The 12821-nt window shown below is 42.8% G+C and overlaps 1 protein-coding gene across 3 annotated transcripts in view; it reads right to left on the reverse strand.

Annotated features, from left to right (window-relative positions):
* UNC80 (unc-80 homolog, NALCN channel complex subunit) overlaps nucleotides 1-12821 on the reverse strand; it is a gene marked incomplete at both ends in the record, with an annotated part of 220226 nt that overhangs the window by 90319 nt on the left and 117086 nt on the right. For all 3 annotated transcript variants that reach the window (XM_080689607.1, XM_080689608.1, XM_080689606.1), the window contains 2 exons: nucleotides 3135-3335; nucleotides 11137-11237. In XM_080689607.1, coding sequence (XP_080545733.1) covers nucleotides 3135-3335; nucleotides 11137-11237 — 302 coding nt within the window. The remainder of the gene's footprint in view (nucleotides 1-3134; nucleotides 3336-11136; nucleotides 11238-12821) is intronic.

The following is a 12821-nucleotide window of genomic DNA, read 5'->3' on the forward strand; positions in this document are numbered from 1 at the left end:
TTGTTCATTTATGTGACAGATTCATAACAGACAAACGGAAAACATCATGAAAGGAAAAACATGCTTTAGCAGGAAGCTAGCATTTTGGAAAAAAAAATGTTTACCACAGAAGATTCAATACATCCTTTCAGCTCTCCACCCAATGACTAATTTAAATCTCATAAACTTGGAAGTCTTTTCTTGCTTTAGTTTCTGGCTGGAAGTCACAGCAGAAGGTTCGCAAACTCATGAGCCATCCCGGACTATAATCCCACTCACTTTTTAAATATTTATTTCCTTTTCTGTTAGTAAGTACTTAGAGTGTCGTGCAGGAAATAAAATGTGTAAGTTCTCAAAGAGATTATAATTAAATGGCAGAGGATGCTTACCATTGCTCATAGGATAGAATAAGAGCCCGCTCGTGACTCTACCCAGGCTGGTCTCTAACTACTTTGCAGGCTTATCAGTACAAACCTGGGTACTATAGAAGTGGTCCACTGTGCGCACCTCTTCTCTCTAGTTGGGAAATCCTGTATTCAGTTAACATCCACATAACCTTCAGTTAAAGGTCACCTATATCGCCGGGCGTGGTGGCGCACGCTTGTAATCCCCGCACTTGGGAGACTGAGACAGGAGGATCGCGCAGGTTCGAAGCCAGCCATGCTGGCTTAAGAGACCCTGTTTCAAAAATATAAAATAGGTCTGGGAGTGTAGCCCGGAGGTAGAAGGGTTTCCAGGAACCCCAGCACCACACAAAAAAAGGTCACCTATTACTCTGTTAAAAAGAAAATTATTTATTTCCTCTGCTAAATTCAAAGGCTTGTTAAGCTCTGTTTGTGCAGGGGGCTTCTCAGTTGCACTTGCTGATGCTGAGATTTTACAAGTGGGGAGGCTTATTTGAATAATGTCTGTCACTCAGACTAGACCATATAAAGACAAGGACTATCCATTTTGCCCATTATATCCAGCATAAAGTAGAGATTTGGCATGGTGTGTAGGTTCTTTAAAAATCTGTTGCAGAGATGAATGTGCAGGTGGATGGGATGGACGAAGGAATGAAGAATTAGGGAAGCACAAGTAAAATATCATCATAATTAAGATAAAAAGTGAAGGAGAAAAAGAAAGCTATTTCTTACAGTATTCCCTGTGCTTCCTGCCTTAGATATCAGAAAAGGTTTCAGGGAAGAGATGGTACATGAGTTGGATCATAAAGGATTAGGTTTGGCCACATACAGGATGGAGATGAAGATTTACTTTCAGCATTCATATGGCAGTAAGAATTTTGGGCTCATGTGTTTTTGCAACTTAGAACATAGAACATATGTGGTTTTCCTTAAAGGTAAGGGAATTTTTTTATATGAAGAGAGAATTTACAAAAATTATAAACATGTTTTTTGAATGTGGCATTATTTATGCTTGAATATAGAGAATATATATAAGCTATTATATATATCCATGCATACACAACCACATATTTACTTTTTTACTTTTTATATTGTTATTTAGTACATCATGCAGTCTATTGGAACTTACATTGATTTACCTTCCACTTTCATTCTCTTCAGAATGTTATTTGAATAACACCAGATGCAATATAATCTAGCTGAGAAGCTCTGAGTTTGGTATTTCACATTTCTAGTTCAAGTCTAGTTGAATGGGTTACAGGTGACAAATAAGAGCTGAGGACAGTCTAATCTTTCTGAGCCTAAATTTCTTCACCTATATAATGAAAAGAAAAACACCTTTGCACAAAAGCAGGTTGTCAATGACACATATGTGTCTTATGCACATATCCCAGAGGGTCCTGCAGCACTAATTTATTAGAATCTCTTGATCAGCTAAAATTTCTTCAGTGAATATGCACTGTTTTCATATTTAGGAATTATAATTTAAAGATTCCGTTGTGAGTGCTAAAGCATTACAAATTGCTACACAACTCAACTGCATTTTTTTGTTTCCACTGCTCATATTCTCTAGCTGTTTGATGTATATTTTATTGTCCATTCCTAGTGTAAATGGGGCTTGCAGACTCCTTAGGGAAAAAAAATCCTTTGCTCCTACTTTTAAAGATAAAATTATCTGGTTTAAAAGTGTGCCAACAGCAGGTGTAAAATGAACACTTGTTGAAATGAATGGGTGTTACATGAAAAATCTCTTAGCAAATCTCTTATTTGGGAAAAGCAGCTCCAGGAGCAGCCCCTAGCATTCAGTTAAGCATCTTAGCCATCACGCCTGCTAAGGACAGGTGGGTAACTCAGGGCTTTCTTGGCAGAAGCACAGCATCCCTGGTTATTGTCTTTATCCTCTGCCAACTCAGCTGCTCAGAGTGGCTGTCAGGAAAGTGCAGCTGAATGTCTGGAAAATGTCAAACTTTCTTGAAGAAATTTCCTTTAGTCTGATCTGACCTAGATGACTCTGCTATTTGTGAATAGTTGGGCCATTTATTTCTTGTTTCATAATTTAGAAGTGTATTAGCTTCCTATTGCTGCTGTAACAAATTGCCACATGTTACAGTTCTGGAGATGAGAAGTCTAAAAGGGATTGGCAGGACTGAGTTCCTGATGGAGACTCCTGGTCTATTTCTTGGTCTTCACCAGTTTCTAGAGATACCAGTTTTCCTTGGCTTATTGCCTACATTGCTCTGATCTCTGCTTCTGCCATTTCATCTTCTCTGCCTCTGACTCCACCGACTCATTTCTCCACCCACAAGGACTATTATGATTACATGGAGCCCACCTAGATAATCCAGGAGAATCTCCCCATTGGAAAATCCCTCATCTACTGAAAAGTCTCTTTTGTTATGTGAAATAACACATTCATACTGTGCTCTGGGGAGGAGGATGTGCATGCCTTTGCGGGGGAGGCCTTATTCTGTATATCATGATAACTTACTCACGACTACCACCTCTACAAATGCACACTTATTCCTAGAAAGAAGATAAAATGAGGGAAAGATTCCACATTTACTCCTGAACACAAAACTGAAGCATTTAACACGTGTTCTTACATGTATTTTCTGCCTCGTCTTAGAACCATACAGACCTGCACCTGGATTAATACAAACTGCAGTTGCCTGAAAATTTTTCTTTCCAGAGCAGTTTGTGAGGGTCTCATTTTCCCCATGGCTGGCATCTTATCAGTGGCCACCTGCTCACCTCTTTCTGTTTCTTGCCCCGCAGAGCCACACTGCTGACGTTGTTGCTCTCCCGCAGGGCGTCCACACTGTCTCCATAGAGCAGCTTAATGGCTCTGACGAGCCGGGCGCAGGAGCGGCTGTGGTGCAGGTAGCAGTGTGGGTGGCAGTAGTCCACGTGGGTGCAGATGAAGCTTTGCTGATTGCATAGCAAGATCATGACCTGGAATGCAAACACCTGTGAGACTCAACTGGGCAATATGGTGTAGACAAACGAGACACGTATGCGATGTGGAAGATGGAAAGCCAGAATGTCCACTTCTCTTGCTGGGTCTTGAAACCAGTGATTCAGTAATTCCCACAAGAGAATGAAAAAGTACAAGTATTCTCTCTGGTATTTGTTTATCTTCCATATGTAGTTGATAAAAGGATTTTTTTTTGTGTGTGTGTGGTACTGGGGATTGAACCCAGGGGTACTCTAGCTCCGAGCTAAACCCCGAGTCCTTTATTTTATTTTTCTTTCAAACAGGGTCTTTTGAGGTTGCCGAGAGTCTCACTAGGTGGCTAAGTCTGGTCTCAAACCTGTGATCTTCTTGCCTCAGCCTTCTAAGTACTGGGATTACAGGTATGTACCACCATACCTGGCTAAGAGGATCTATTTGAAATAAAAGAGTAACAGATCTTTCAAAATGCAAAACAATTACTGCAGAGTGTATGGTTTCTAGGGACTTTCTAATGGAGATTCTGAACTACCCCTCCCCCACCCCAGCTCTTATCTCTTATATTGTGTTAGAAGCCAGCAGGAAGAATATACAGTGATAAAAAATTTAGTCCTAGAAGACCTGGCTGACACAGATATGAAATGCCTTTAACTCCTTTATCCGCATCTTCCATTTTATTTAATTTTATTTTATTTTTGCTGGTACTGGGGTTCCTGGAAGCCCTTCTATATCCGGGCTACACTCCCAGACCTATTTTTTAAAATTTATTTTTATTGGTGCACTGTAATCATATATCACACTGGAATACAAGACCTGAGAGGATATACAAGCAGACATCATCCAATTAGCCCTCATCCAGCCCCCATCCCATTCCCTCCCCCTCCCTCAATCCCATGCTTGTTTGGTGATTAACTTTGATACATTTGTTTATGTACCTCCTGCTTTTTAAAGAGGCTCCATCCTCCCCTATTCCATACCCTCTGATTGGTCACCTTAATTGCTTCACTATAGGGCCCTTTCTATAGCTCAACCTCTTCTTGTTGCCCCTTTCCTCCTAGTTATTGCTGATTAGGGGAAGCATCTGGTTTTTATTTTCTGCGATATTTCTCTGTGCATGCCGCTTTGCAAGTACCGATTCCACTCTTGACAGCCCCAGTTGTAGCCTGGCTACCCGGTGGACTGATCCAGACCTTGCTGGCTCAAGCAGCGGCCTTGCCTCATGGGAGGCCCCGATTCTGGTCTCGCTGGCCCCGACACTGGCCTAACCCCTCAGCTGGCTCTGATCTCGGCCTCGGTGGCCCTAGCACTGGCCTAGCCTCAAGGCAGGCTCTGATCCAGGCCTCAGAGGCCTCAGTAGCGGCCTTGCCTCACGGAAGGATCCGATGTTGGCCATTGGCCCCGGCACTGGCCTAACCACTCGGCAGGCTCCGATCCCGGCCTCGCTGGTCCCAGCACTGGCCTAACCCCTCGGCAGGCTCCAATCCTGGCCTCAGAGGCCCCAGCACCAGCCTTGTCTCACAGCAGGCTCCAATACCAGCCGTTGGCCTCGGCATCGGCATAACCCCTCGGCAGGCTCCAATCCCAGCCTCGGAGGCCCTGGCACTGGCCTTGCCTTGCGGCAGGCTCCAATGCTGACTGCTGGCCCCGGCATCAGCCTAACCCCTCCGCAGGCTCCAATCCCAGACTCAGAGGCCCCAGTAGCAGCCTTGCCTCCTGGCAGGCTCCAATGCCGGCCATTGGCGCCAGAATCGGCCTAACACCTCAGCAGGCTCCGATCCCGGCCTCGGAGGCCCCAGCACTGGCCTTGCCTCACGGTAAGCTCCGATCCCAGCCTTGCTGGCCCCGGTACTGGCCTAACCCCTTGGCAGGCTCCGATCCCGGCCTCGAAGGCCCCAGCACCAGCCTTGCCTCATGGCAGGTTCCAATCCTGGCTTCACTGGCCCCAGCATCGGCCTAACCCCTAGGCAGGCTCCGATCCCAGCCTTGGAGGCCCCAGCACCGGCCTTGCCTCACGGTAAGCTCCGATCCCAGCCTTGCTGGCCCCGGTACTGGCCTAACCCCTTGGCAGGCTCTGATCCCGGCCTCGAAGGCCCCAGCACCAGCCTTGCCTCATGGCAGGTTCCAATCCTGGCTTCACTGGCCCCAGCATCGGCCTAACCCCTAGGCAGGCTCTGATCCCGGCCTTGGAGGCCCCAGCACCGGCCTTGCCTCACGGCAGGCTCCAATCCCAGCTTAGCTGTGTCCGCCGCCGGCTTCACCCCTCGGCAGGCTCCAATCCGAGCACCCTCTTCGCCCAACCATTTGTCCCAAGTTCTCGAGGGTGCGTGGTGGTAGCATTCTGCCTCTGGGGTTATTACTTCAAAAGTTCCAGGTGTAATGCCTCAGATCTCTGCCTCCCCTGAGTACTGGCCACTGCCATTGCCACTGCCTCCACCATTTCAAATATTTCCCAAGCTCTTTTTCCACTCTGAATGTTGTCCAGTGTTCCTAAGCATGTGCGATGGTAGCATTCGACATTTGGTGTAATTTCTCCAAAAAAATAAGGTTGGTAGGATCCGATTTCTGCTTCTCCTGAATACAAGTCTCCACCATCATCGCGGAGACCGCTTTCAACACTGTCTTTCTCCTTGGTTTCTGTTGAACTCTCTCCTTACAGGTATGTCCAAGATTCTTAACAATGTAGAGAAGAAGCAGTCCTCCTTCACGGGGAATTTTTCCAAAAGTTCCAGTTCATTTGGATAAGTTTTGTCTGTACCTCCAGTATCCTGGCATCCGCCACAGCCTTCTTGACCCCTCTCCAATATTTTTCTTTTTTCTTTTTCTTTTCCTTTCATTTTTTCAATAAGAGAAGACAGTATGTGTGGTTTGAGGAGGTTGTGGGATCAGGCACTCAGTAGCACTGTGACCCGGCCCGGTTTCCCCAGGGGTCCAGCGTGCTCCACCCGACTCCGCCTGGGGCCCAGAGTTTTGCGACCTGGGCCCCGGCTCTTCCAGGGGTCCAGCGTGTCCCGCTTGACCCCCACCCGGGACCCAGGGTCTTATGACCAGGCCTGGTTTCTCCAGGGGTTTGGCGTGCTCTGCGAGGTTCGGCCCAGGGCCTAGAGTCCTGCGACCCAGGCCCTGACTCTTCCGGGGTCTGGTGTGCCCCGCCTTACCCCCGCCCGGAACCCAGGGCCAGACCTATTTTTTTTTATTTTTGGAAACAGGGTCTCTTAAGCCAGCACAGCTGGCTTTGAAACTGCACGATCCTCCTGTCTCCGCCTCCCAAGTGTGGGATTACAAGTGTGTGCCACCATGCCCGGCTGCATCTTCTGTTTTGACCAATGCCTTAAACTGAAATGTGAACCCCACTGTACAGCTGCAATCCAATTTTTATTCCCCTCTGGCTTTTTGCCCGTCTGGATCTCTTATTGTTCCATCTGGCTCAAATCTTCCTGTCTGCTAGAATTCCCCATTAGGGTTCTAGAAGTGAACTCAGCTTATTAAAAAGACATGTTTAAGATAAGAAATGGACTCAGAGGATTGAATCCAGAGCCTCATACATGCTAAACACATACTCTACCCCTGAGATATACTCTAGACCTGAGTTTGTAACTTTTTAAGTAGCCTTCCTAAAAAGGCAGTAGCATACGCAAGGCTATAAGGCTAGTCAAATATACACAAAACAATAATCTTTTTCTTTTTCTTTTTTTTTTGTGGTATTAGGGATTGAACTCAGAGGCATTCTACCTTCAAGCTACACCCCCAACACGAGTTCATTTCTTATTTGGAAACAAGGTCTTGCTTGGTTGATGAAGAGTCTCACTACTTGCTGAGGCTTTCCTCGAACCTGTGATTCTCCTGTCTCTGCCTCCCGGGTACTGGGATTACAGACATATGCCACCACACCTGGCTCAGAGTAATCTTCTATCCTTCATGAAACTTCAACATGACTTGACATTTAACCTGTAAGGGACCATGTGCCACAATAGATAGACATGAGGACCAGAGGTCTTGCCAATTCTGACACAAAAACCAAACCAAACCAAACAACTCCAGTCAATTTCACAATCTGACAAACTCAGCTAGCAATACTCCACACTCTTCAAATTTCAAATTTCAACAAATAGAAGCGTTGTCTCAGCAGAGTACCCAGGCCTCTCAAGATTCACTGCATACCCCTGCTATTCTTTATCCTGACAGGAGGCAGGCACATAGAACTATAACACTTCCCTTGTTATTCTCAAATCTGGCTGATGAAGAGAAATACCATGAAGGCTTAACAAAAAAGTACATAAATAATCACACAAATAGACATATTTCTAGACTTTGCCTCAGGAAATTTTGAGGATATAATTCTAAGGTAGTAGGTAGAGGTAGCCTAGAAATCTAAAATATTAAAAAATTTCCCAGTGCTATCTCTTTTGATAGATATTTTTCTTTTTGTGGTACTAGGGATTAAACCTAGGGGCATTCTATCTCTGAGCTATGCCCCCATTTTATTTTTTATTTTAAAATAGTGTCACATTAAGTTGATGAAGGTCTCATTAAGTTTTCAAGGTTGGCCTCAGACCTACAATCCTCCTGTCTCAGCCTTTTAAGTACTGGAATTACAGGCATGAGCCATTATGCCAGGCTGGTGCATATGTTTCTAAGATGATCCCCAGTGATCCATACCTTTTGGTATTTACATCTTTGTGAAACCTCTTTCCACTGGGTATGTGTTGCTTAATGTCTTGCTTGGAATGAAAAGAATAAGCAAAGATGTGGGATGCCCTTTCCCTGACTGGGCTGCACAGGACTATGATTGTTCTCTAGTAGACTTGCCGTTTTTGATGAAGTAAGAAGCCATGTTTCAGAGGCCCACATGGTAAAAAGTAATGGGGAGGAGTCTCTGCTCAACAGCCAGCTGAAAACTGAAACTCTCAGCCCAACAGATCTTGAAGAACTAGAATTCTGCCAAGAAATATATATATATATGCAAGTTTGAAAGCAAATCCTTTCTAGTCAAATGTTCAGACAGCACCCCACCCAGTTCTGACCAACACTTTGACTGTAGCCTTGTGAAAGGTCTTGAGGCAGAAGACCTAGATCAGCTCTGCCAGGATTCCTGATTCACAGAAAAGGCGGGTCATTTAATAAATATGGGCCATTTAAAGTCACTAAGTGTGTGGTAATCTGTTGTGCAGCAATGGAAAATGCACAGTTCCTATCTAACCATGATGAAGTCAGTTATAGCTACTGCCAAACAATTAGGATAGCCAAGTAAAACACTCACATATATACTTGCATATATATACACACACATACACATATATGTTAACACATATACTACTTGAATATATATTTTTCAATATGTATATATGCATTTTTCAATATACACTAACATATATGTGTACACCTATCCCGACATATCATTATTTCCCAGTCCATAGTTTACATTAGGGTTCATTCTTGGTGTTGTACAATCTATGGGTTTTGCCAAATGTATAATGACATGTTTTGTGCCTCTGTAAATTTTCATCATATCTAGTAGTCAATGAAATGACCAGGCATATTAAAGATCAGAACTAAGAGGAGTAACGGTAGGTTCATATATTGCACTTATCAGCCAGGCTTTTAAAAGATGTTTTTATCAACTACAGATATTCACAGTAAAAAAAATTGTAAATTTAACTGCACGATAATGACATATCAAATCTTGTGTGATGCAGCTAAATCTATTCCTACAGAACATTTATAGCTTTAAATTAATATATTAGCAAAGATATTATTATTTATCTAAGTTTCCATGTCAAGAAATTAATGAAAGAAAAACAAATTAAACTCAAAGAAAGTAGAAGAAAGCAATAAAGATAAGTTAATGAAACAAAACCCAATATTTCACAAATAAAAAAAACCTAAAAGTTGGTTCTTTGAAGACTAATAAAATTGAAAAGCTACTACCAAGACTGATAAAAAGAGAGAGAAAGAAGACAACCTACCAGCGTCAGAAATAATAAGGGTCCACATAGATGCTGCCAAACTTAAAATGACCTTAGGAGAATAATATTAACTTCTTGGCTAATAAATGTCAATATTCAGATTAAATGAAAAGATATGTAAAAATAACAACTTACCTGAATTGCTCCCAGAAGAAACAGAAAATATGAATAGTCATAACTGTATTACATAAATTGAACTTGTAATTTAAAACCCTTCTACAGAAAAGGTTTTATTTCTAGAAGGCTTAGCAATGATTTCTTCCAAATATTTAAAGAAGAAATAACTCTGTCTCTGCATAAGCACTTTCAGGGTTTACATGTGGAATGTCAGACAGAAAACTTAAAAGTATTATCAAAGGAGCTCTTAAATAAATGGACATAAATTAACGGCATGAGAGACTATTTTAGATACTGAAAGGTGCAAGAATATTCAAGTTCCTTAATTTTAATTGACCTATATACTAAATGCAAAGCTACTTTGGAAATTTTTAAAATGGAAATCAACAAGGCTATTCTAAATGGAAACCAGTCTAGCCAAGAATAGACTAGAGCATTCTGAAGAAGAACAGAATTGTAGGGCTATGTGTGTTCTCATATACATGTTTATATGATCAGAATAAATGAAACACGACACACTAGAGAATACACGATGTCATCTGTGCTCATTTGAAAAACACGCAAAACCAATTTGTGGTGTTCTGATGTTGAATGACGGTTTCTATGGGTGGACAGTAATGACTGGTGGGCTATCTATATAAAATCCTAAGATGTTGATAATATTCTCAGCCAGGTAGTGATTGTAGAGGTATGTTTACTTTGTAAAAACATATTAATCTGTGCACATAGGCTTTATATGCTGTTCAATATGTAGATTAGATGTTACTAAAAACTTAAAAAAATACAGCTGCCTCAGAGATTCTCAAAATCAGCCAATTCTCAGTACTACTGCATAGTGAGAGCTCAGTACTGTGTAATCTGAGAAGCACTGTGCACCAGCTAGTTTCTATCTGACTCTTCCAGAATGGGTAGTGACAGTCCATGTCTAAGAAAAATAGTGGTGCTAGAGGCACCCTGCCAACTATATCTGAGGCTATGTGTCCTTACCTTTCTCTATACTCCCCCCACCCCCCGCCCTGTACTGGCGATAGAAACCAGGGGCATCCTACCTCCAAGCTACACCTCCAGCCCTATTTATATTCTTTGTTTTGAAACAGTGTTTCACTGAATTGCAAAGGACCTCACTAAGTAGCTGGTGCTGGCTGAGAACCATGATTCTCCTGTCTTAGCCTCCAGAATGCTGGGATTACAAGCGTGCGCCACCACACCCAGCTCTGTACTTTTCTTCTTGCCCATCTCAAATTTGAACTCCAACCTGTGCTCAGAGTTTTTTGGGATTTCCTCCTGCCTGTGCCCTCTGGATAATCTTATCATGTTAATCTTGTCAATTTCCTTGTACTGGCTACAATTTGATAAAAAACAAACAAACAAACAAACAAAAAACAACCCAAGACTCATGCTGTAACCTTGCCCTCACATTCATGGTTACCTGGATCATGAAGTTACTTGGGTGCCTTGATCACCAGTCTAGCCTGGTTCCTCATAGCTCACCCTGATTTATGGTAATCCGTGGGTCAGCCATAACAAAAGACCATGGTCTTAGTGAGGCTCAGAGAAATAGCAACTCTAGTGCACAGTGACAGGTTCAGCTAATATATAAGCCTCTATTTTCTCTGAGAGGCTAAATTGGACTGATGATTTTATACTATTTTGTCCTCCCTCCACAGATTTTCCCCAATGCCCAAAGAAATGGATCTCAGGACTCTTTCTGATTCCTACTTACATGAAGCCATGACATGTTCCTGTGGTAGTTTTCCTCGGTGCCAGCAGTACTCATCCCCTCTGGCTCAATGCTGGGCTCGCTTGCACTCCAAGGACTCCCTTCTTCAAAAGAGAATACCGAGAAAGGCTTCAATGTTTAGTCTCCCTAGGAGTCATGCTGGTGTGGTATAGTTGTCCATGCTTTTGAATCCTAGGGCAGACTACTGGCCCAGTGGGTTACAGGGCATAGTACTTTGTCAAAGGAATATTAATAGGAGCTGTTCCCTTCACCACCAGAGGAACTGGCAATTTCAAAAGACTCATGATCTCTGTTAGGGTGGCTTCCATTCTGAGAGATGGGAGCAGAGACAAAAACAGAGTCAAGTCCTTGAATTGCTGAGATGAGCCAGTTATAGGTTGAGTGTGCCCAAATCTATGGCAGCCTGACCAGACCTTACAGGTGTAGTTAAAAAGGGGCACCAACCGACCTGCAGGGCCTCTTGGTGTCTGCCTCTGCTGTAGCTGTGGCTGCAGCTGGTGCTACTGCTGGAGCCACCAGGCTTTGCTGTCCAAACTACTCAAAGATGGCAGGGAGCCTTGAAATACTAAGGGAATTTGAAAGCAATGACGTCCAATTGGGGACCACCCTCGTGTCTTCTCTGTGAGAAAGTATGAAGGAGGCATCTCTTAGGAATTCCCTACCTAGTACACACAAAGATTTGTCCTCAAATCTAAAGGCTTTTATGGATCTTTTTAATGACAAAAACAGTATCCCTAGCCTGGCTACTTTGACTCAACTGGTCAGCATAAATTGATTGATTCACATAATGAATTGCAATAATTACAACCCCTCCCCAGACTAACTAAAAACAATATTATAACTTCAGACCAAAAGTATAACAGTAAGTCAGAGGTTTTTTTCTTTCTTTCTATTGTTTCCTTGAAAAAAAAAAGCTGAATCTTAAGTAATGCATAAATTAGCTATTTTCAAAGGTAAGGGTGGGTGGATGTAGAAACATTTCCTATTTTAAACTTTCTTTGATTAGATGTACTCAGCTTCTATTTCAACAGACTCTATAGATCATTTATCCACACAGACCACTAACTTGAAACTAGAGACTAAATGGCAAGGACCAAGGGCTTCAACATTTCCTTAATAGTTAACACCCGGCAGCTGGTGAGCTCTATCTTCACGCCTACTTAAACTCTTCCTTGCCTATTAAGATGCTAATCAGGGTCCATATTTTGGACTAACACATTTTGGGATTTGGAGTCTCTTTCGATCCTACAGTGACAATCTACAACTCTACTGCTTTGATCACATATGGAGCTCATTCTCATGTATTTAACACATTTTACAACCACCCCCTAATTTATCTTTAGAGCATCCCTGCAGAGCAGGCAAGGAGTAAATAGAATTATTCCCATTGGATATTTGGAGAAAACACATCTCTGAGAATTTAAGTGACTTGCTAAAGATTATATATATATATATATATATATATATATATATATGTATATGTATACACTATATATACATATATATAATGTGTGTGGTACTGGGAATTGAACCCAGAGGCATTCTACCTTTGAGCTATACCACCATCCCTACTTTATTTTTTTGAGATGGGGTCTTGCTAGGTTGCCAAGGAACCTCGCTAGGTTGCTGAGGCTGGCCTCAAACCTGCAATCCTCCTGTCTTAGCTT

Source organism: Muscardinus avellanarius (assembly GCF_963383645.1).
Source record: "Muscardinus avellanarius genome assembly, chromosome: 2".
Lineage (NCBI taxonomy): Eukaryota > Metazoa > Chordata > Mammalia > Rodentia > Gliridae > Muscardinus > Muscardinus avellanarius.